Source organism: Bubalus kerabau, chromosome 20, assembly GCF_029407905.1.
Source record: "Bubalus kerabau isolate K-KA32 ecotype Philippines breed swamp buffalo chromosome 20, PCC_UOA_SB_1v2, whole genome shotgun sequence".
Taxonomy (NCBI): Eukaryota; Metazoa; Chordata; class Mammalia; order Artiodactyla; family Bovidae; genus Bubalus; species Bubalus kerabau.
The window spans coordinates 60,602,773-60,626,590 of record NC_073643.1 but is presented as its reverse complement, the minus strand read 5'-3'; the positions used below and the strand labels follow the sequence as shown (position 1 = coordinate 60,626,590).

The 23,818-nt window shown below is 62.9% G+C and overlaps 1 protein-coding gene across 8 annotated transcripts in view; it reads right to left on the bottom strand.

Annotated features, from left to right (window-relative positions):
* Positions 1-753: 753 nt before the first annotated feature.
* The window catches only part of IQSEC1 (IQ motif and Sec7 domain ArfGEF 1), a 99,063-nt gene continuing 75,998 nt past the window's right edge, over positions 754-23,818 (bottom strand). For 5 of the 8 annotated variants that reach the window (XM_055557241.1, XM_055557247.1, XM_055557244.1 and 2 more), the window contains exons 4-14: positions 20,847-21,008; positions 19,330-19,452; positions 17,861-18,027; positions 14,852-14,991; positions 14,452-14,481; positions 13,531-13,656; positions 12,715-12,814; positions 11,044-11,205; positions 9,890-10,066; positions 5,294-5,343; positions 2,335-4,148 (exon numbers count right to left, since the gene is read on the bottom strand). In XM_055557241.1, the coding sequence (XP_055413216.1) occupies positions 3,642-4,148; positions 5,294-5,343; positions 9,890-10,066; positions 11,044-11,205; positions 12,715-12,814; positions 13,531-13,656; positions 14,452-14,481; positions 14,852-14,991; positions 17,861-18,027; positions 19,330-19,452; positions 20,847-21,008 (1,744 nt within the window). In that variant the 3' untranslated portion in view covers positions 2,335-3,641. Of the gene's footprint in view, positions 2,141-2,334; positions 4,149-5,293; positions 5,344-9,889; positions 10,067-11,043; positions 11,206-12,714; positions 12,815-13,530; positions 13,657-14,451; positions 14,482-14,851; positions 14,992-17,860; positions 18,028-19,329; positions 19,453-20,846; positions 21,009-23,818 lie in introns of those variants that run through there. The other 3 variants (XM_055557243.1, XM_055557242.1, XM_055557246.1) reach the window with 3 other exon arrangements.

The window sequence follows — 23,818 nt, the reverse complement described above, 5'->3', positions numbered from 1 at the left end:
CTCAAATTCGCATCTTCCCAGAGGCTGCAGCCCACCACGGTCACACCAGGGATGGGCCACCTCGCCACCTGGGGATCTCTGTGTCCGGCCAACAGGGAAACGGCCAGTCTTCCCAGAAAAAGTGAGAACGCGAGTGTTTCGAAGGATTTATTTGCTTTCTCCACATTGATCACAGCTATGGTTTTACATCAGTAGAGTCTGTTACTTACAAACAGAACACACAGGGAAACAAAACCACTCCTGTCTCCCCAAAGTTACACGGTGGGTGCTGGGCTTCCCACTAGCCAGGGGGCCCCTGAGGTCTCAACAGCCTGCACTCAAGTCCTGGTTCTAATTGTGGGAGACAACTCAAAGGTGAGTTACAGTTCCCCAGAGGAGACGGTGCTGCCTGAGTGTGCCCTGTGACTGCAAGGGGGGTCACACGGAGATCAGGCCCCCCGCCCCCATTCCAGCCCCACGCCGACTCACTCGCAAACTGCTTCCTGGATCATCATTGCCGTGTTTAAGATACTTACGGAAGGATTCGTTTTTCAGGCAGGGAGGGCGGTGTTGTTTTATAGTGGACGGTAAGGTGCATGCTTACCTGTGGCGACACGGCTTCGTGCGGTGCCGAGTCAGATCTAGGGTCACGTGTGCTACCTGCTGTCACTTCAGCTCATCTTAAAACCGAGAGGCTCCTGGGGCATGCGGTGGGGGATGGAAAAATCGCTCTACACAGGACGACTGAGGACGTTTTTAAGTAAGAGCCGCACGTCTTATTAGGATGAACTTTATTTTTACATTGTTATACAATCCATTCATAAACTTAAAAAAAAAATACAAATACATGACTTCATTGTTGTCCCAGAAAAGATGTTGGGTGATGGTACCAGCTTGCTTCCTCTAAGGGTCTCCTGCTGAGATAACCTGTGAGCAAAACGCCCCACATGCATCCTGACAGTGAGAATGGAGGACATGCGGCCTGGTGACGCCCCGCCTCTGCCTCCTGTGCGGGCAGGCGGACCTTGGGGTGGGCTGGGGTCCTGAGAGAGCAGTCCCAGGCAAGCTGCCTGGGACCACCAGCCCATCAGGAACGTCTGCTTCCCCACGAGGTCGGGGCGGCCCGGCTCCAGCCTCCTCCACGGAACAGTGTGCCTTCTGGGGACACTCATCCCGTGATACGTTTGTCCCCGAAACGCTGATGAAACCTCACTGACTGGAAAACACCAGCAGAAAGCTGGAAGCGCCCAGCCCTGTGGACCCAAGAGGTCGGAGGTGGGGGTTCCGAATGGCGCACAGAGAGAGGGTGCCCTGTGCCCCAGCTCCACCCCACTGGGCTCTGCCCCATCAGTGATGGCCCTTCGGAAAGGGCAGCCTGCTGCCAGCCAGCGCGCCTGCATCTTTTCTGGAACAACCTGGAGTTTACAGTTAGAGCCTACGATTGGTACAGACGGTGAAGAAAAGCCGACATATTTAATATGTTACCACTTTACTTCAACTATTTGTCAACAGGAACACTGAGAGTTTTGCAAGTACACGATACACAGTGTGGCCTCACGCGCCTGACGCCGGAGGACATGCAGTACATGTCGACTGAACCCAGTCACCCCGCCGCCCTTGGAACCGCAAGACAGGACGCCTTGGGGGCCAGGCTCTGCGGGCTGACCGGGAGTTCCGGGGTCCGCGGAACTGGGGAGCCTCTCCCACCCCCCAGCCCAGCCCGGACCGGAACAGACACGCGGTGCTTCCCATCTCTCTGAGCGATGCCCGAGGGAGGAGGACCACACGGATGGGAAGATAAAGGCGGGCAGGTTAAAGTCACACTTCTTTCAAAAAAGAAAAAAAAAAGGCTCAACTCTAGATTGCTGTATTTGCTCTCTGTGGAGATTAACAAAGTGCTCGGTTTGCAGAATTGCTGGTTTGGAGACCTGGATGATGCGAGAAAGGGGTGGGGTGGGGTGGGGTGGGCAGAGCCCCGGCCGCAGCCAGGGTGGGCTCCCCGGGGCTGTCCCGCCGCAGTCTAGGGCCCCGCGCCGGTGCAGTCCCGCGCCAGCTTCGCCCTTCCTGCGGGGGCTCCCGCCCGGTAGGGCCCGGGGGCGGTCCTCCGGTCCGCGGCCTAGGAGCACAGCACGGGCGGCTGCAGTGGCTCGAAGGGCTGAAACTACAAAGGACGGCCGTGGGTGACTCCGGCCCCGAGGGGGCGGACGGGGCCCCCACACACGGAAGCGACAGAGCACAGCGGGAGAGCCGGGCGCGCCCCGGCGGGAGGCGGGGGCGGGCGCTCCTCGCCGGGCTCGGGCTGGCCGCGGAGACGTAACACGGGGGGCGCGAGCACACGGCCACACGGACTCACGATGGTCACGGCCACCACTCAAAACAAAACGGGAAACACACACACCGCCCTGCGTCGCTAAACGCCAAGAGCAGCAGCCTTCGGTTCTCCGGGCGTCTGCCTGCTGCGGCTGGAGACAGGATGAGGGGCTATGGTGCTGGGGAGACGAGCATGAGTTGGTCGCTTTCATGTGGGAGATGAACACCTCCCTGCCGGGGGTGGGGCGCCCGCGGAGGGCTCTGAATGAGTGTGCAGTAAACCGGATGCGTACGAAAGAAATATGGATCATGGAAATTCACAGTTATTGCAGCCGTTTAAAGTGTCTAAGAGTCTGGGTAACCAACAGTCCGGGACGACCAGTTCTGAACTAGTGCTCCCGAGTTGCTACGGTAGAGTTTACTGCATTTTTAAAATCTATTTGCTTACCTGAAATAACAGAGCAGTTATAATACTGATTACTTATGATAGTCATCTGTTAATAAAATAAGGATTTATACAAAGCAATTATCGGACTTTGAAAACACTTAGATGCTATGTTACTTGGCACGGTTAGTAGTGATCGCATAAAGATTTCAGCCAGTCCTGGGGGTGGGGCGTCTCTTCTTACGAAAATATGGAAGTATCTGAGTTTGTCCCTAGTGTTTAAATTTTTGGTCTAATCTCTCACACGTTTGTCTAAGGTTCTGTCTTCCTATCAGGTAAGTGGGGCTCCTTGTAAAGTCTCTATTGCTAATTCTGTGGACTGAAATGCTTGCCTTTCACACACAAACACTACCTATACAGTATATATATATATATATATGTATGTATGTATTTATATATTTATATATTTATATTATATAAAGTTTACTTACGTATTTTCATCAACCATATCAGGTCTACTTAGCTTTTGCCCATTGTCAATAAAAGAGCAATAATGCAGCAAGTTTTGGGTTGTGTGTTTGGTTCTGCCTCTGGTCTTTTGTGTCATCTCTTCTTTTCCTAGGCTGGGTCATCACCCCCAGGTACAATGAGGGAGCAGAGAGCTGGGAGCTGGGTGGGGATCGGGGCCGGGACTCGGTTCAACGTCTACCCGGCCGGCGGCACCGTTTCCGGGCTGGTGGTGGCCAAGGCCCACCTCTTGGGCCGAGGGGCGCCCCTGCCAACTCAAACCGGGGGCTGTGTTCCCTGTGACTCGAGCCCCGGGGCTCGGGGGCTCCGTCCAGGCCGGGGGGCAGAGGGGAGGTACAAACAGAAGGTGCCCTGGGTCTGGTCTGGGGCTGCGGCCCCTGGGCGCGCCTGTGTGGTGTGCACGTGTTCCGGGGGGGTCCGGGACCTCCACCCAGGCTGTCTACACAATTGTGCTGATGCCGCTGGGCTTGGCTTTGCTGCTGGTGGGGGGCGGCGGGGCGGGCGGCTGCCCGTGGTGGTGCGCCGCGTGGCCCATGTGGCCTGCGGGTAGTGGCGGGTGGCCGTGCGCATGGGCCCCGTATGCGGGGTGCCCCCCGTGGGGGCCGTGGTGGTACTGGTGTGCGTGCTGAATGTGCTGTGGGGGGTGGTGGTGGTGGTGGTGGTGGTAGGGGGGCGGGTTCTGCTGCAGGTGGCAGTACTGGCCGTGGTGCCCATGCATTGGGCCCGCAAGGGGGCCCTCCACAGGCCCCTGGGGGTGGCCGGTCACAGGGTGCGGCGGGGGCGGGGCTGGGGGCAGGTGGGCCTGGGGAGGGGGCTTCCCTCTCTTACTCCCAAACAGGGAGCCCAGGAGGGAGGAGGAGTTGGGCATGGCCTGGTGTGGGCGAGATGGGCAGTCTCGTGTTGATGTAGCTCTCCGGCGCATGTGAGGACTGCTAATGATGGACCCCTAAAAAGGAAATTCATAGAAACCAAAATTAAAAGAGCTTAGCGCACTTACGGCAGAATGATTTAAAAAAAAAAAAAAATGTTAAAAAGTCTCCCCCAGTGACTGCTAAGCCTTAGTTCAACGTGCTGGCCGCAGAGGTCAGGCCGCGCGAGGCTGGACTCGGGGGCCACCTCCCGACACTGCCGTGCAGGTCAGCTGGGGAGGTGGCGGCCCAGGAGTGGGCCTTGGGGGAGAGACACGTGGGGGTAACGCAGCCCTGCTGAGCACCCTGCCTGGGGGGTGGCCCGCGCCTACAGATCAGAACCGTGTGTCTGCGGGTGTCTGTGAGCGGCGTGTGCGGGGCGGGGCGGGGCGGAGAGGGGCTCGCTTCCGCCCACACCCTGCTCTGAGCTCTCCTGGGTCCTCAGTGTCCGAGGGCGTGTGCTCTGCCTGGGGCGGGGGAGGGGTGCTGAGGGCCGCAGGAGGGGCTGGGGGAGCTTCCCCCTTCGGGTGGGCACCGCCTAGGCGTCTCACTGCGGCTACCTAACTACCTCACGCCAACCAAACACGGGAAGAGAGGAGACAGAGAGGCCTGCAAGCTGAGCGGAGATGAGAACAGGAATGTCGAGATGGCTGGAGGATGAATGGAACCTCATGAAATCCACACTGAACTCCTCTCTCTCCCGGCTCTCCGCCCCCGAGCTGGCTGAGCAATTCCGAGGCGCCCTGACTGCAGACACACAGCAATCGAACCTCCAGGAAGGAGAAGCGATGGGGATGGCCGAGCGTGGAAGTCCGAGAGGGCGGGGCCGACAGCGAGGGGGCGGGGCCGCGCCTCCCGCCCGGGGGCGGGGCCGCGGGGAGTGCGGGGAGCCGGGGTGTTAACCATGCTCAGGGCCGCGGGGCGCCGGTTAAGCGGAGACTAAACCGTGACATACAGACCCGGACCCGCCCCCACCGTTCCAGCCCCCACAAGCGGTGAGGGGCGCGGGCGCGTCTAGGCGGGCAGCATGCACGTGCCAGGCAGGCGGGGTGGATCTGGCCTCTGTGGAGGAGGGAAGGAGGAGCAAAAAAAAAAAAAAAAAAAAAGAAAAAAAAAAGACAAGAGGCAAAAACTGAGGACGGGAGGCGACACACGACAGCCAGCCGGACGGGCTCCTACTTACTTCCACATTGCTCTCTAGCGATCCCGCACTGCTGCGACGCCCTCGCTTCCCTGCCCAGAACATGCAATACCAGAGGTTAGACGCGACACGGCCTGCGCTGCCACCCACGGCCCGGAGGAGCCGGGGGCAGGGCGCTGACGACTTAAAAAGACAACGGGGTTCTTAAAAAGCAAAAAAAAAAAAGAAAAAAAAAAGGAAAGAAAAAAAAAATCTTTTCCAACCAGCCCAACTTTATCCCCATCTCGTGGACCAGAAGCCTGTGGGGTGGGTGCCGGGGAGGGTGGGGCGGGAACCCTCAGCTCCTCCAGTAGCTGAAACGAGCCAAGCGTGGTCCTGCACTGCCCTTCGGTGGATTTCACGGACGTATGTCACACATACGCACACACGCGCACGCACGCTGCTGCCTGCAGGGCGAGGGGACTCTCAGGAGATGAGCTCCAGGTCCCCTCTCCCTGGGGCCGTGTTTGCTTTGTGCAGTGTCTGGCCGGGGGCATGGACGGCCCACAGACCAGCTCTCCCCGCTGTGGGCACCAGCCCCCTGGGAGGCCACACGCCTTCCGGGCCACGAGCCCTCACTGACAATGCCTCTGAGTGCCCCGCACATTGCGCGGGGCAGGCATGCGATCTGCGTTGGCTGTGCCCGAGGAGGCTGAGTCTTCCTCTTGGTTCTGGAGGCCCAGAGCCCGACCCCCCTCCACGGCGCCCTCCAGACGACTTCTCCGGGGGTTCCGGCAGGACACCGAGGCTGTTGGGGACGATGGTGCCACAGCTTGAGGGCTCGGCCGGGTCCAGCCTCCAGCCAGCTCTTGGGAGCAGAGAAGGGACTCCAGACGTTCCGGCTTCCACAAGTCCCGCAGCACGGGACAGGTGCCCTCTGTCCACACCAGGAGGAGATGGAAGCTCTGGCCGATGGACTGAGCGACTTCGTTCCCACGGCGAGCGGTTTACACCACGTCCACCTGTCCATGTGAGGTGGGAGACCTTGGCCGTGCTGCCTCCGAGCTGGACCAGCCCAGGTGCCCGGGAGACGGAAGGGGCGGCCTTGTGCCATGGTGTGGCCCACGCCCCAACCTGCGTTGGGTGGACAGGGTGCGTCTGGACCCTTTGGGTTGAAACGGTGGCAGATGCACGTGCCCGCAACAGCAGGCTGAGGGGGGTATCCAGGGCCTGGGTCTTCACCTGCTGACCCCCAAACTTGAGTCCAGCTGGGAGCCTGGAGTCCCCTGAAGGTGGTGCCGTGTCCTGGCACCAGAGCCCACGGGACCAGGCCACACAGTGGATGCGGTGCTGAGGACCACGGACAACTGCGCAGACGCAGCCCTCGTCCCCAGCTGAAGGTGACCTGTCCCTCCTCATCTTTCAGCAGGTGTGAGACGAGGGGCGACCTCCCCTTCCTGCTTTGTCTCAACACAGCAGCACAGGGGCATGGGGCGGAAACAGAGTCCCCAGCCGCCAGAGGGGGGCCCTGCAGAGAGAGGGGTGGCCCCCCCTGGCACCCTGCTGACTCTCCACCTCGGTGTCCTGCTCTGCCCTCTGCCAGCCTGCTTCTCCCACCAGGACTGGGCCAGGCCCAGGCTTGGTGTGGGGGCGTCAAAGGCTGCCCCCTGGAGCTAAACAGAACCCCTCCTGCCCAGCGTGGGCCAAGACTCAGGAGGGCTCTTACTCAGACGTCCAGGAGGGAATCTGAGTTTCTTACAACTCATCCCTTGGACTTTGCAGGTCAACAGGAGCTGCGGGATGTCCCTGCGCGTGTCTGCACTCCAGTCCTGGGCACGCCCATGGGCACCTGCCCTCTGGGGGCCACATGCAGGTGTGTGCACATGCACACCCCGTCTACTGATGGAGGGAGACGGGCTGGGACAGCGCAGCCGTGGGGCCCCCATCTTGGAACCCTGCCCGAGCCTCAGGGAGTGCCCCATCCTAGCCGGCGCCTCTTGAAAGCCAGAGCAGGCCTGGTCAGCCTGGCCACGGCCAACTCCGAAGCCGCATCTGGATGGACAGCTGGCGTGGCTCTTCACAGCCTGCTGGCTTCTCAGGGTGGGCCAGCAGGCCAGCAGGGCCCCGCCCCAGGTTTCAAGCTGTGGTCCTCTCAATGGTGAGGGTGGCAACAGTTGGCATGCTGGGCCAGGCCCCCCACCAACACTTTGCGGGCAGTGACGCTCACAGACCCTGGGGGCAGCGCTCGTCCCCACTGCAGCTGGGGAACAGAGGCCCAGAGGGGTGACTCGGCCTAGAGTTGGAGCCAAAGTCCCCAAATCGGCCTGGTGCGTGGGCCCAGCGAGGCTCTGCCTGGAGGCCCTTGGGATCCTTGATTGTGGGCTGGCACAGCTCTGGCGCTCCTGGAATGAGCAGGGGCCCCGGCGGAGGCGGTAGGGAGACCACATGGATGGAAACTGGACGCGGCCTCGCAGCTCCGCAGGAGCTGGGTTGGGGCCGCGCCCTCCTCTGGCTCTTGGCAAGCCGGCTGCCTGGGTCCTTCTGGGCAGTCAAACCACGCCTGCCTCCCGGGCCCCCGAGGTCCACTGCAGTCTGAGGCCCCGTCCCTGGGGTCCTGGCTCTTGGACGGCTGGGTGGTCACAGGTCTGGGGCAGCCGCTCTGGGAGCAAGGACGAGCCCGTCGCTGGGCGTCACTGGCCCTCCACCTGGGCCATCCCCTGCAAGTCCCTCTTGGCCGGGCACGCAGGCGGGGACATCACTGCCTCGAAGCGATTCTCCCTGACCCCGTCCAGCAAAGGGTGCACGCCTGTGGCCTCTTCCAGGAGGTGGCTGACGCTGGCCTGTCTTTCTGTGGAGGTCGTGGGGGGGCCTGTCCCAGGCGGCGACTGAAACACCCGCCGAACCTCACCTCCCACCATCAAGAGCAGGCGTCATCTTCCTGGGGACCCTCTTCAGCGTAGGGTCCAAGGACTCTGGCCCCCTGCAGTCCTTCTTGGCTGAGAATCCCCGACAGAAACCAGCTAGAGCTCAGAGCTTGGCCCCTCACACAGTCACGTGCCGGGCACACGGCTCCGTCTACAGAGAGCGGATGCCTGACTGTCAGCAGCCGGAGTAACTGGCCAGTTGCGCTGAGGCCGCTCCTACCCAGGGGGGCTGGACGGGGCCCCTAGAGGCCCGAGGCGGCCCCACTGCACAAACCCAAACACGGGCCCCGGGCCCCAGCCTGCAGGGCCCCAGAGCAATTTGGTTACGTCTAGCTGGGTGTCACGAGCCACGGGAAAACAGTGGTTCTCAACCATGGCCACGCTGCCAGCCAGACTCTGCCCTCTCCCTGCCGAGGGCACCTGGCAATCTGGAGGGAGGTTCCCGATTGTTGTGACTGGGATGCTATTGGCATCTAGTGGGCAGAGGCGTCCTGCACAGAGCAACCCCACGGCAGGGATGGTCCGGCCCAAGAAGTCAGCAGAGCCGGGTTGAGAAGCCCTGCTTGACTCTCACGCTGGCCATGCACTTCGCATTTTCATGATGGAAAGAAAATAAAAAAATGATGAGACAGAAGCAAAGGAAAAAAATCCAACTCAAAAATAAAGAAAAAAGGGGAAAACTTCTGAGAAACGAACATGCTGAAGGGACGAAGCGCTGCTGGGTGTGGGCGGGTAGGGATGGGATGCGGCCTCGAGCAGCCCTCTCTGGGGGTCCAGAGTTGGCCACGCAGTGATGCTTGAGGCCGCTGGGCTGGGCTGGGCGAGCGCCTGGTGGGAGAGGGGCCGCTGGGCCCTGGGGAACGGGGAGGAGGCTGATCTCACCCCAGGAGGGTCTCCCCACAGCAAACCTGGGTCATATCGGGCTCCCGGGACCAGGGTGCAAGTCGAGGGTCCCAGGAGCCTACAGCATTGGGATGGCCACATGTCCACGTGCCTGGCTGCCTCCGCTCCACGCTGAGCCAGCCTCTTCCGGGGAGGAGCTGCCTGGCCAGACGCGCCTCGTGCCTATGGCCTCCCTGACAGCACTGGCAGGCAAAGCAGGCTGGGGCAGCAGGCTCCCCGCCCCCGCCACCGCCTGGCGCCCCCTGATGCTCCAGGCACAGCCCCCACCCCAGGAGACCCGGGTGGCTTGCAGGTTACGAGGCTGGCGGCAAACCACACACGCACAGAAACGAGGACACAACACTGAAAGACGCTCCTGCCAAGGCTTTCTCCCCTGTCGCCTCTGGGCTGGACGGAGGCCCGGAGTTCCTAGGAAAGGGACCTCTGCCGGGAGAGCAGGCCCCGGGACCGTGGGCAACGACGGGGCCCCGGACACGGCGCAGCGGGCATGGCCCCCCTGCCCTCGTCAGTGTGAGGCACGGGCACAGGCAGCGCAGAGCGACGGGGCCTGGCTCTCCCTGTGCGAGAGCCAGGCTCAGGAAACAGAAGGGCAAATAAAAAGCAGGGGAGACAGGGTACCCGCCCAGCTGTCCTGCCTGTGACCGTTCCCTGGGGCCTCCGGGGGACACCCTCCCTGCCTGCTCAGATGCTGTGGTGGCTTGGGGGCGGCCACCCAGACCAGCTCAGTCCGAGCCCCTCTGCCACGGTGCCCCCCACCCCCCTGGCCGATGTGCTGCGCACGGCGGAGCCCCCCATGTGTGCTGGGCAGGGGGTGGTGCGGCCCGGCTCTTACCCGCTTCCGAGAGGTCGCGCAGGGAGCTGCTGAGGGCGCTGCGCTTGAGCCCCTCGCCTCCGGCGTAGCTGTCGTCCAGGCAGGCCCGGCTCAGCGTCCCGCCGCCCGGCTCCTTCTTGAGGCTGGGGCACTGGGACATGCTGGGCCGCACGACGCCCTTCTGCTTCTCCAGCTCCGCTGCGACAGAGCACCGGCAGTGAGCAGCAGGGCCCTGGCCCAGGGCAGGTGGGGGGTGGCGGCGGGGCCGGGCAACCCCCAGGAGGGCGACGCTGAGCAACGGGGGTCTGGGGGGAGGGGTGTGCTCTGGGCGGCACAGGCCGAGCCGCCACCTCCAGGCTTGCGGGGAGATGGAGGGGCGAGGTCATCTGCGGAGGAACTGGAGTGATGTCCCCCCACCCCTCGCGACCGAGGGAGACCCCGCAGGGAGGCTGCAGAGGCCAGAGCACCGAGGCCTGCAGGGAGCTCAGCGACTTGGGGGGAGACTGAATTCCCAGGTCTAGAGTGGAGCCAGGGTAGCCCGGCCTGGCCGTGGATGGAGGCTGGGGAGCGGGGGCCGTTCCTGCGTCCCCTGGAACGTGAACACTGCAGGAACGAGGCTCAGAGCCGAGCGGTGGCGGGGGTGGGCATCGCCAGCTTTCAGGGGAGCCGGGGATGGCCTCAGCCCTGAGTCCACCCAGTGCTCGGGCCCAGAGGACACCAATGCCGGCCACGCTCCGGTGCAGAGAGCTCAGCTCCAGGGCTCCGGACATGGAGGGGCGGGGGGACCAGAAACGCCGCGGCCTCCTCGGGGCCCATGATGTGGTTCCCCGGGCAGGACAGGTTCTCACCTGGAGACCCCTGCCCACCCCCGCAACCCCCCCACTCCCATGCTCCTCCTGTGGTCTGGGTGGCGGGGGGAGGAGTGGTCGGTGGGCGCTGTCTGGGCACGTGGCTGTGGGAAGCCAGAGGGGCTGAGGCTCCCGAGTCACGGTGGCACCCTGGCGTCTGCCCACAGTCTCGGCCGCAGATGGGAGGCAGTGCCCGCGCCACCCACCGCCCGCCCCACCCGGCAGCCACGACCTTGACCTACTCTCTATCCTGTGCTTCTCCATCTCCTGCACCGCCGCAGACGGGAGGCAGTGCCCACCCCCACGGTGGCCACGACCTTGACCTACCCTCTATCCTGTGCTTCTCCATCTCCTGCACCTCCGCGATGGACTCCCGCAGGTCGTCGGTGAACTTCTTGCGGTCTTGAGGGTTTGGAGCATTGAAATTGATCAGCACTTTGATGTCGGCCCCTGGGACGGCGGACGTGAGCCGGATGCCGTTGGGGTAGTCTGCAGGGGAAGCGAGAGCACGGGCCTGTGTGCAGGCTCCCTGCCTCCCCTCGGGCCTGGCGTTTCATGGGGCTCCCCAGACGCGCCCCCCCCACGGGGAGGACAGGCCCCACGGTGCAGGCTGCGGGGACCACCAGATAGCCCCCGGGCTCCCAACCGGGATCCACACTGCTCCGTGTTCAAGCCGGGCTCAGATCTGGCTGAGTGGAGGCAGGGCCCAGCCCTGGTCCTCCCCACTGGACGGGCCTGCAGCCTGGACCCTGAACGTCAGGGTCCTCGGTCACTCTGCTTGGGGCATGAGGCTGGCCGGGTGCTGAGTCTGGGAGGAGACGGAGGCCATGTTCCCACTCACCAGTCTGGTCACCTCGAGGGACCCTGCTCTCTCCTGCCTGGCCTCTGTGCCTACCCCGCCCAGCTCCCTCAGGGGACACTGTGGGTGCCCCACGGCCAACAGCATCGCCCACTCCTTCCTGCCCGGGGCCGCCTCCAAGCTCTCGGGGCTGTGGGGTCCTGGCGCCCCCTCTCTCGTCAGTGGGAATCAAGCACCCATCGCCCGGCATGCGACAGTTCTCGGCCCAGAGGACAATCCCATCACAGCTCAGACCTGCTTCAGGGCCGCGAGCTCGAACGCTTAGAGGCCTGAGCAGGTTTCCTAAAATCGGGAAGTGGGCCAGGGGAGACTGAGCAGCTTGGAGAGCCTGTCCACCGCGTGAGGACACGGGCCTTATGCACCCAAACATAGCTTTCAGGAGAAGCCAAGGACAGCTGAGCCCTGCGTGACGATCTCAGAACCAGTTCAATAAAACAGAAAACAAAGTTCAAGCTGAGTCTAACATGAGTTGAGTGGGCTGGGACTGACCAGGAGCTGCCTGTGTGAGACCCGGGTGCCTGAGGTGACCCTCCACCTGAGGACCTCGTCTAGTCGGGCTGTTCCCAGGGGGTCCCTGCCATCCCCACCCCTTCCCTGGGGGGCCTGCTGGACACAACAGAGCACGGGGCACCAGGCTCTCTGGGGGAAAGCAAGGCGGGGGCAGCCTTCCAGCCTGGGGGCGTGCGATGGCCCAAGATGTCAAACAGCCGGGCCACACGGCCGCCAAGGCCAGAGCGTGTGGACCCGGGGCCCTGATGGGAACCTCGGCAGCCCCTCAGGCACGACCCTCGCCTGACTGGTAAAACCCACACATCACCAGGGCCATTTTATTGGATGTCTTTCAACCCACTCCAGTACTCTTGCCTAGAGAATCCCATGGACGGAGAAGCCTGGTGGGCTACAGTCCATGGGGTCGCAAAGAGTCGGACACGACTGAGCGACTTCACTTTCACTTTCTTTCACTTTCACTCTGCCCTAGATGTAAACATCTTATCCCCTGCAAGAAGTTAACGGCAAAAGTCAACGTGAGCAGCCCCACGTCTGATGATATGAAATGCTCCCTGGTTACTCTGAGCCTGCAACCGGCCCTCTGTTGATAAAAGAGGGAACCCAAACGCCGGGCGCTGGGACCCACTTACACTGGTTTTCGAAGAGCAGGACCTGCATGCCGTACAGGGAGAAGGACTGCCGGAAGCTGTACGTCACTGAGTTCTTCTTCTTCTGGAAGATCTTGGTGACCTGGGGGCAGGCAGACACAGAGGCTGAGCCCCAGGCCCACACTGTGGGGACACCCCGGGGAATCGGTTCTCGCAGCCCCCGGGGCTGTGTTCTCCTGTGTGAGGACCCCTACCCCTACCCCTCCGCCCCGCAGCTCTGAGGCCAGCAGGCTCCCAGGGCAGCGAAGGGCCAGTAGGAGGGACACTCATGCCCGCAGGCCCCACGCAAGCCCAGCAAAACCCGCTGACGGATGAGTCGAACAGCGGAGGACACCAGGCCCAGAGGTCTGCAGCAACTTGCTCAAGGTCAGGGGCTCTTAAAGGACTGGAAGCTGCATGTCTGGACTCCAGGCTCGGGGGCCTGAGCAGAGCGGCTGTTCCTTCATCGGGCGGGGACAGGGGCTGGGGGTCCCGGGGAAGAAGGCGGCTGCAGGACCATCTTCACCCCCAGGCTGCCTGTTTTGGGGGCAAGAGCTCAACGTCCTCTTGGGGAGCCCCTCTCTGCCGCGTCCAGCCCTCCAGTCCTGGGGCTGAGACTCAGGCCAACGGGGTGGCACCACACCCGCCTGCCCCAGCTCAGGGAGCCGCGAGGCCTCTGCTGGCAGTGTCAGGAAGAGGCTCCCCAGAGGCTGAGGGGCTGGGACAGGAGCTGCGGAGGCCGAGCGCTCCATCCTGGAGGAGGCGGCCCAAGGCGCCGGGGGTCTGCGCACCCTGCCCCGCGCCCATGGGCACACGTACCACCAGGAGGTCATTGAACAGGAAGATTTCGCGCTGGTGCAGCCCAAGCTTCTGGGGCTTGTTCGGGTCTGGAACCTCGAAGAGTCGGCAGTAGCAGACGAGCCGGCGGTGCGGCAGCGACAGCACCTGTGTGGAGGGGCCACGTCAGCCTGCACCCCGGCCGGGGCCGCCCGCCGCCCGCCGCCCGCCCGCGGGCCCTGCTCCAGGGAAACTGCCTTCCCGGCGCCGAGAGCAGGGTGTGGGGCCCAGGTGCCCAGGGGAGCCTCCGAAGAACCTGTCACGTGCAGCCTGAGCCCCCCAGACCCCGGGCCCTCCGTCCTGAAGGATCTCAGCCCCGGCGTCCGAGTCTGGGGAGCCGTGTGGGGGCCCAAGCCAGCGGTCGCCACCCCAAGGGGGTGATCCCTGCCCTCCGCATGCACAGCTCTCCAGGGCTGAGCTCAGCTTGCCGCAGGGACACGGGAGGTGAACGCGGGCCCAGCCTGACGCCATCAGGGGCGGGAGACAGGACGGCAGAGCGTGGGGCCGGGGGGAGGCTGGGGGGTCCGGGTCACATGAGTGACAGGGGTCCTGGGCCCTGACCTGGCGGCCAGCGGAAGGGACTGGGGAGGCAGACCCGGGCCAGGTGGGCAGGGGGAGGGCGGGAGGCCTCAATGCCACCCAAGACCATCAGTTCAGGCACAGGGTCTCGGGGCCTGGGGACAAGCTCGACCAGGCCCAGACGAGATGCACGGAGACCATCTGCTTTGGGCCTGACAGCACAGCCCTCCCCACAGGGCCGCCGAGATCCGAGGTGGGGAGAATTGTGACAAGCAAACTTCTCATCGCTACGGAGAGTGACTCATGCAGCCGGAGTGGTGGGTCTGGGGGGCCAGGGGCTGGTGGCTTGCGGGGACCATGGAAGGGGAAGTGGAGGGCACTCACACAGCCGAGCCCGTGGTGCAGGGATCCGATCTAGGGTGAAAACAGTGAACAAACGACAAGAGAGGTTAATGCCCCACACACGCTCCGGGCCTGGTGGAGACCCCGCGGACGGCCCTCCCGTGGCACCTGCCCGGCGCCCCTAGCGGGCTCGAGGGGAGCCCAGGGCACCAGGGAGCCACTGCACAGTCCCAGCCACTGGCTCAAGCAAGGCCTCAGGCTCTTTTCGGAGGGACCCAGAAGAAAGCCACTTGGACGGCCCTAAAGGTGATGTAATTCACCAGTCCTGACCAGAGGAACCAGGCTCCAGAGGCATCAGGGACTGGTCTGGGGTCGCAGGGCTGGGGGGCTCCTGGGTGCCCGGGTGGTGCTGCCCCCCGTGGCGGGCACAGAGACCACCTACCGGCTTCTTGCCCACGATGAGCTTCTCCACCTTCTGCACCTGCGACACGTGGTCCTCGTTGGTCTTCAGCTCCCGCTTCCGGATCCGCTCATAGATCCCGACGAGCATCTCGCGGGGGATGTCCTCCCCGTCATCCACGCCTGGGAGGGGACAGCGGCCGGCTCACCCCGAGGCACCGCATCTGGCCCACAGCTGCTGGACGGGTCCCGCCCATGACGGAACCCTAGCTCCAGCGCCAGGCCAGCTCTGCCCCCTCTTAGCGAGGGGGGGCCTTCCAGCCACGCTCGGGCGGCTCTGTGAACACTGCCTCGCTCGATCCCGGCCGCAGCGCTGGGGGGCGGGCCCACGTCCTCATCTGGCCCCTTGTCAGCCTGACACCGAGCCTCTCTGAGCCAGGAGCCCTCCCCCAGGACACAGGGCCCCCAGAGCGCAGACCTCACAGGGACAAGGGCAGCTCTGTCTCCTCCCTCTTGGACAGCTCAGTGGGTCTGAGCGGCTGCTGTCCCATTTCTGGGACTCGAACCCTGGTCGCTCTGATGACACTCTCATGCCTTTTCTGCTACACGGCCCTGGAAGCGGTGCCAGAAAAACCCAGCCCAGCTCAGGAGAGACGCGAGCCCCAGGCCTCGGTCCGTAGGCTCCTGGGGTGGCGTGCGGCAGTGGGATGGCTCGGCCCTCTGGGGGGCTGCTCGGACCCGCCTGTCCCCTGCCTGATGCCACGCGCCTCAGGTGCACGGAGTGCCTTCGAGGGTCTGGCCCCTGGGGTGCGACACACATCTCGGTTCTGCCTCCAGATTGCAGGAGAAGGGAATGAACCCGTGTGCCTGGTGGGGGACTGTCCGAGCAGTCCTTGTGGGGACGCCAGGGCAGTGAGGACTGTGTGTCCGCAGAATCAAGGTGAGCAGACGCAGCAAAGGCCCTTAGGTTTATGGCTGGGCCTCAACCCAAGAGCGAGGTGCCAAGTGGAAGGGGGGAAGCCAACTGCGCATGTCCGTCTCTTGGGGAAGCTCTGGAGGCACAGCGGGACTCAGTGCCAACACACGACCTCTGGGGCTGGGAGGGGCCCCGCGGCGGACCTTCTGCCCTTCCTGGGTCTTTTCGGACAGTTTCTAGTTCATAGCAAAATTAAGCGGAAAGCACATCCCAGCTCCCCCACAGTCAGCAGCCCCACCAGAGCGGTGTGTTTGGTACAACTGGAGAAACCTACTCGGACGTGCCCCAGTCGCCAGAGGCCACAGGTCACGCGCGCGTTCCCGCGTGGCGGTGTCCATCCTGTGGGTCTGGACAAGCGTGCAGTGACTCGTGTTCACTGTGACACCACCACACAGAGACTTTCCCCCGCCCTGAACACCCTCTGCACCCCTGCCGCCCCCCGCCCACCACCGGAGCCCTGTCTCCGCAGCCTTGCCCCCGCAGGACGTGGCGCGGCTGGAGCCGGACCGCGTGCAGGCTTTGCAGAAGCACCGCTTTCTCTTGGCAGTGTTCACTTAAGGGTCCTCTGCATCTTTTCCAGACTCGGCAGTTCATTTTTTGCAGCTCTGAGTAACAGTCCACGGTCTGGACAGACCAGGGCTCGTGCACCTACTGAAGGGCAGCTTGGGGCTTCCTGGTTTGGGCAACTGTGAATCGTGGGTTTCTGTGCAGAGGGGAGTTTCCGACTCATTCAGGTAAATTCCAAGCAGGGTGACTGCTGGGTCACATGACTCTCTGGCTTCTAAACCATGTGACGATAGGACCCACGCAAAATATAAACATAAGGAACTTTCCTGGTGGTGCAGTGGATAAGAATCCGTCTGCTCATGTAGGAGACACAGGTTCGATCCCTAGCCCTGGAAGATGCCATGTGCTGCTGAGCAGTGAAGCCCGTGCACCCCAACTACTGAGTCCACGCTCTAGAGCCCGTGAGCCGCAGCTATGGAGGCCCATGTGCCTACAGCCCGTGAGCGGCCACAAGCGAGGCCACCACGATGAGGAGCCCGTGCACTGCAGCCAGAGCACGCCCACGCAGAGCAGCAAAGACCCAGCACAGCCAGAACTGAAACGCGTGAAAAAGTACACCCGTGTACACACACACACACTTACAAAAAGAAATTCAAAGACAAATATCAGTAAAAGCAAAACACCGCTTGCCAGGTGTCCAGGCTCCCCTCCTGCCTCTCCCTGGACTCCCAGAGCCACTGGCTGCTGGTCCTGCTGGGCAGCTGAGTGATTCCAGAGAAAAGGCATGTCCAGTGTGTGTGCTGGGGTGGGGGCACCCTCCCCTAAGACGAATAAGCTGGGCGTGCACTTCATGCAGAAGCGCTGGCCTGGCCTTGGAACTCCTGCCTCCTCCGACTCTCACTTGCTGCGTGACCTTGGGTGGGCCCCCCCTCCTCTGAACCTTTGAAGCTCAAGGAAGGTGGGGCAGAAACACTGGGGTCCCTGGCTTGAAGACAAGAGGTCATCAGTGGGAACGGCCCAGGCTCCCGAGACAGAGCCAAGCAGCTTGCTCTCCTGGTTCTGGGGTGCTCGGCTCCCACCCTGGGAACTAGGGAGACACAGCCACTCCTTGCCGTCGTCCTGGGATGGTGGAGCAAACAGGTGCACGAAGCGCGAGGTCACGGATGTGAGGGTGGCAGGCTGGCAGGTGTGTGTCCCGGCAGCCCTGTCTTCCTCGAGCCTCCGCCCTCTGGGCTCATCTCACACACAGCAGAGGCCCCAGTCCCATGGCTGAGGCGCTAAACCAGAGGAGGAACCGGAGCCCCTGAAGCTCCTGGGTCACCAGCAGCACGCAGCTCACAGCCAGCTTTCCCATGGGCAACAGGGCCACAGGGCCGCCGTGGAGGCCAGACCGGAGGCTGGGGAGGGGCATGCTCAGAGGCCCTGGGAGCACCTGGCCTGCGGTCCCTCCGCCCTCTGGCCCTGCAATGGGCCTGGGCCCAAACCCTGCGGTCGTTCTGAGACCAGGCCTCACATCGCCCTCGGGATGGGCCACCCCCACCCTGCGCTGGCGAGGCCGGGGCGGCTCACCGCGGAGGTTCTTGACGAAGTCCTCCAGCTTCATCTTGCGCTCGGGCTTGACGTTGGGGCTGTACATGTCGGTGTTGAGCAGGATGATGGCGAAGGCCAGGATGAAGATGGTGTCGGGGTTCCGGAACTGCCGCACCACCCCGGGGTTGCAGATACAGTACCGCTGGCTGGGGCGGGGCGGGGCGGGGGGGACTTCAGCCAGGGCAGGAGGCCAGCCCACCCCTCGCCCCCCAGCGGTCCCAAACACCCGAGGCTGGTCACTCGTCTCAGAGCCTCTGTGTCTGCATCGGGTACATGGCGAGGACTCCCACCTAGCAGAGCTGGCCCTGACCATCTGCCCGTCTGCTTGCCATGGGAGTCAAGTCCCCCCTGCCCCCCAGCTGGATGGCAGCTGCTCGGGTCCCCTCGGAGTGCTGGCTGCTGGGAGGCTGTGCCCTAAAGGCATGGTGTGCCCTCTGCCCTGCCAGAGTGGGGATGGACCCGCCCCAGGGCCCGCAGGTGACAGAAGCCTAGGGCCGCAGTTTAGAGGGCGGCCCTCCTGGTGTGCCCAATGCCCCGCCGGAGTCGGGATGGACCCGCCCCAGGGCCCGCAGGTGACAGGAGCCTAGGGCTGCAGTTCAGCGGGCGGCCCACCTCTGGCTGGTTTCAGCCCCCTGCTTCTGCGGCACCTTTGTTGTGGCAGCTGAACTAACAGCCTCACTACACACGACCTCCAATACGCCCCCACCTTCCCAAAGCCCCCTCCACTGGCGCCCTTGTGGAGGGCTGGGTGGTTGGGGCAGGGATGGAGAAGAGGAACCATGGGGAGTACGGCAACTTGAGCTCGCAGGCTGCAGCCATCAGAGCTTAGACAACGTGGGCTTCAATTTTCTCTTCCCTGTCAAGAGCTGCCCCTTCCAGGGAGCCCTCCTGGATGGAAGTGTCTGAATGCTCCCCTCCCAGGGCCTGGGGTCTCTTCTTCTGCGCCCCACCGCCCATGCAGAGACCAGGGGGCTGGGCCTCCCACACCCAGCAGGGGCCCGGAACCCCTACACGGCAGTGTGCACCGTCCCAGCATGCAGGAGGGCTGCAGGGACAGCTAGCCTCGATCACAGGCTCTCTGGGGTGCCAGGCGCTGGGCTAAACGCGCCCACACATCCCGAGTGGTTTGCCTGCCCAACACCCCAGGTAGGCACCGTCATCGTCCCCCTCTGCTGGAGAGGACTGAAGCACAGAGAGGTTAAGTAACCAGCACAAGGTCACACAGCCGGTGTGGGGCGTGTGTGTCAGAACCAGGCTCTCTGTGTCTCTGAGAGTCTGCCCTGCAACGATGCTGACGGATTCGGGAGCCAGCATCCGAGGCCCCGGCTCCAGCACTGGGCCGCATGGTGCCTGGCACCCAGAAGGGGCCCCCTGCCCCTGAAGGGGGATTCTGCCCTCGGGGCCCCGGCCTCTGAGTGGGGCCCCTTCCCCGCCGGCCCGGCCCGCACCTGAAGGCCTCGATCAGCCGCTCCACCTTCTGCGCCTCTCCCTGCACCCGGATGTGTGCCTGGAACTTCCTTAGGGCCTCGTCCAGCTCCATGGCGGAGAAGTCCATCTCATCCACCACGCAGCTGGAATGAGAGCCCGAGGCCGGTCAGCGACCCTGCCCCCTCCCGCCGGGGGCCAAGGGCTCGGAGCAGGGAGGCCCGGAGGGAGGCTCTCCTAGGCATTTCCGAGGGGTGTCCAGAGGGGCGGTGCCGTTTCCACCCGCTGACCCGCAAGGAGGGCAGAGCTGGGGAGGCCGCGGAGGGCAGGGGACTCTGGCCACGGCCCTGCCCCAGCCTGACTGGGACCTGAGTAGAGAAGCTGGGTCTGCACCAGGGACCTTCGAGCGACCACCCAGGGGGGCTGCAGAGGTCCCGGTGTCCACTCCCAGGGACCCCGTCCACTGGGGTGATGCTCCGAGCACTCTCAGCCATCAGGGCAAGGGGCAGGTGGGGCCCCACGGGGAAGTCTGCTGACCAGTATTCGAGGAGGATGCCCCGGGGGGCAGGGGAGGGGGTCTCGCTACTTCCTGAGGCCGCCGCTATTTTCTGATCTAAGGAGAACAATGCCCGGATTTCCTACGGACCAGCAGCGGCTTGGAGGAGTGGGGGTGGGGGGTGGGCTAAGGGCCGGCTGCAGGCCAAGAGCTGGGCTGGACGGTTGTCTTGGGCCCCGCTCACGGGGTAGCTAATCAGCTCTCTTTGGACAGGCCCTCCCTGGTTTCAAAGGGGAGGGGCAACAACCACACTATGGTGGGGGGCAGTGGAGCAGAGGGGCTGTGGGGGGAGCAGCCGGGGGCACAGGCTGCCTCTCCAGGGTGTCGGCGTGTCACCGAGTGCAAAGCTGTGTGTGTGCTTTGACCCTGTGCCTGGCCCACCAGCTGGGTCATCCACCCTGTGCAGAGCCTGGGTGGGCACTGTGCCCACGGCAGGCCTGGAGCCATGCCCCAGGTCCCGGCCAAGGACACCCGCTCTGAGCCATCTACTGCTGGCTCTGGCTTCTCGTGTGTGGAGGGGGCTATGGACCCCCAACACCCCCTGAGGGTGAAGTGGGGACAGGGCCTGTAACAGCGCCCACCCAGCAACCACGGGCCCCAGACACGGAGCCGTTTCTCTTAGGACAGTAGGGGAGGGCGGCGGGGGGCGATGCAGGCACGTGTAGGCAAGCCTTCTCAAAGCTGCCAGCAGTTCCCAGGGGCCAGAAACCCCTTATTCTGCAGGGTCTGGGGCCGCCAGCCTGGTGGACCATCAGTCCATCTCCCAGCAGGAGAGGGAGGAAGACAGGGCCCGAGCTTGGCCGGCTGCCGGCGCTGCACCCAGGACGGCAGCACGGAGGCCGCGGGACCAGGGCTAGGGCCGGCCCTGCTGGACGGGGTTGGAGGTGCCAGGGGTCTGCGTGCGTCTGGGGAGACGTGGTGGGACCCCCGCCCCACTGGAGGTGCGCGGGGCCGCGTGCGTCAGGGGAGAGGCAGGCCACTCACTCGAGCACGTCGCGGTTGAACTGCTTCTGCCGGTTGCCCAGGAACTCTCCGATCATCTGCCGGCTCAGGCCTTTGCGCTGCAGCAGGAAGTGGGCCACCCCCACCGGTGTGTCAGGCACGAAGCCGCGCTCAATGAGGTACTGGACGCCCTTCTCGGGCTTCCTGCCGGACGAGAGACAGGCACAGCTGGGCGCGTCCGCCCCTGCCCCCCTCCGCCTCCATGGCACTTGGTCCTGTCCCAGCCTGAGACCACAACCTGGGGCACCAGGACTGTCCAGACCCCGCGCCCAGCCTGGGCCAGCGAGGGGCTCACACAGCAGCCCCACCCAGCACGCGTTGGCCACCCGAGGACAGGCTGGATGGCTGGCACCCCGAGGACCCCACGCCAGCTCAGCCCCCACACCGCCCCCGCTGCCCAGGCGCCTGACCTGAGCCACGTGGCCTCCCAGGGCCAAGACCACCCTTGTGGGACGGGTGTGTTAACACGGGCGGCGCCTGGAATGCGGTGCACAGCAGGTGAGCACCTGAGGGATTACGACAAACCTCCACGACACCAGAGGACACAGAGGCCCAGAGCCGGCACACCCGCTGCGGCCGGGGACCCAGGCAGTGAACCAGCAGGCCGCTCCCTCGGACCAGACCTCGGGGCCTGGTGCCAGCTTGACTGACCTCACGGGAAGGTGCCCGTGATCAGAAGAAATAGGGAGGGAGAGCAGGAGCCTTGGACGGGCCTGGGGCCCGAGGGGCGCTCTGGGGCGTGGCGGTCAGAGCCGGGGCTCCCTGCGGCCGCGGGCTGACAGCAGGCCCTGCTCACTCCGTGTTTCTACGTGTGGACCGGCCTCCGGCTGCGAGGGGACCCCGCTATCTGTACCCCGGGTGGCCACACACCCCAGCCTCGCGCCCGAGCTTGGCAGGGAGCGACCCACTGGGTCCTGGCGCAGAAGGGGTGGCCCAGGGTCCCCGTTTCCGCCCGGCCACGGGTGCTGATGTGCGGACAGGTGACACCGTCTCCCTGTGGGCGAGGCCGCACCCTCGACAGCGTGCTCTGCAGCTGCGGGCCCGTCCTGGGACCGGCCGCTGAGCCCCTGCACTGGGCCCAGCGGGCAGCTGCACGGACTGTGGTCACCGGCAATCTGAACTAAAACAGCCCCTGAGGCCCGGCCTCACCTCTGCCCCTCGACTTGTAAAGGGCTGAGGCCCCCCAATCACAAGGCCTGCAGTGAAAAGTCCTCCAGGGGTTTCCACAGTCTTAACGAGCTGATTCCACAATCCGTGTGGAAGAGTAACTGCCAACAAGAGCCAAGACCGCTGTTTAAAAGGACAAAAGAGGGGTTTCTGCCCTAAGAAAGCATGTAAAACCCAAAGCCTGATGTGGGCACAGGAAAAAACAGAGCCCCCGACCACGAGCATGGAGGGAGCTCCACGAGGATCTTTGATCCTGTTTACAGACGCGGCCAGGCCCCCAGCACAGGGCCGGCCTGCACAAGGTGTTCCGTGAGCGTCTGCCAAGGAAGCGGCAGGATCCCAGCACAGACCCCGCTCACGGAGGAGTCACACGGGACTTCAGGTCAACAGAGAAAGGACAGACGACTCAATAAACTGTCTGCGAATGACCAGCTAACTTCCGCCGAATAATAAGAGCTCCACCCCTTACTGGGTACCCCTCTCCAAACCAAACATCAGCCAAACACACCAAAGGATAGAAAGCAAAACCACGACAGTCCTGAGAACATATTTTGAACCAACGTGATGACCTGGGGTGGAGTCTCTTAAAACATAAAAAAACAAAGCAGCACCCAAAGGGAACGCTGATAAACCAACCGTGTATACAGACGGACGGGGATCATCCTGTGCATGCCTGAAGCTAGGTTATGCATCAACCACGTCTCAATAAGAAAAATGTAAAAAAGAACTGCTAACTTCTGTTAAACGAGCAAAGTATAAACAAAGTTAAAAGATGTGTACTTAAAAACCACTGAACTAGACACTTGACAAGGACAGATCTTATAGTGCGTTGATTCCACTTCAAAAGTTTAACAAACGGGCAGCCAGTGAAAGGAAGACATTTCTGTAATTCCAAAGAGTCAGCATCCACCACATATAAAGAGCCACTAGGAAATCAAACCAACCTGGACAGTATATCAAAAAGCAGAGACGTTACTTTGCCAATAAAGGTCCATCTAGTCAAAGCTATGGTTTTTCCAGTGGTCATGTATGGATGTGAGATTTGGACTGTGAAGAAAGCTGAGCGCCAAAGAATTGATGCTTCTGAACTGTGGTGTTGGAGAAGACTCTGGAGAGTCCCTTGGACTGCAAGGAGATCCAACCAGTCCATTCTAAAGGAGATCAGTCCTGGGTTTTCATTGGAAGGACTGATGCTGAAACTGAAATTCCAATTCTTTGGATACCTGATGCAAAGAGCTGACTCATTTGAAAAGACTCTGATGCTGGGAAAGATTGAAGGGGAGAGAAGGGGACAACAGAGGATGAGACGGTTGGATGACATCATGGACTCAATGGACATGAGTTTGAGTAAACTTTGGGAGTTGGTGATGGACAGGGAGGCCTGGCGTGCTGCAGTCCGTGGGGTTGCAAAGAGTCGGACACGACTGAGCAACTGAACTAAACTGAAATGAATTAAGGAAATCAAAAAGAGAAATAACAGAAAAATAGGCAAAAAATAAGAACAGGCATTCTGTAGAAGGAAAAACCAAAACGGCCAAAAGACACAAATACAGATGCTCCACCTAAGCAGCAGGCAGGCAAATCCAAAGTGAAACAAGAGACACTATCTCTACGTTTGGACTAGGGTGGGAGACAAGGCTGAGTGCCGTCCAGGATGTGGGGAAACGGGTCCCCATGTCCAGCTGCAGGCTCTACTTCAACGAACAGCCACTGGACGTCCCTGGGTCTGGCCACCAGCAGCAAACCACGTGGCAGCGTCAGAACAGGACAGTGTGCGTGGCCCACGT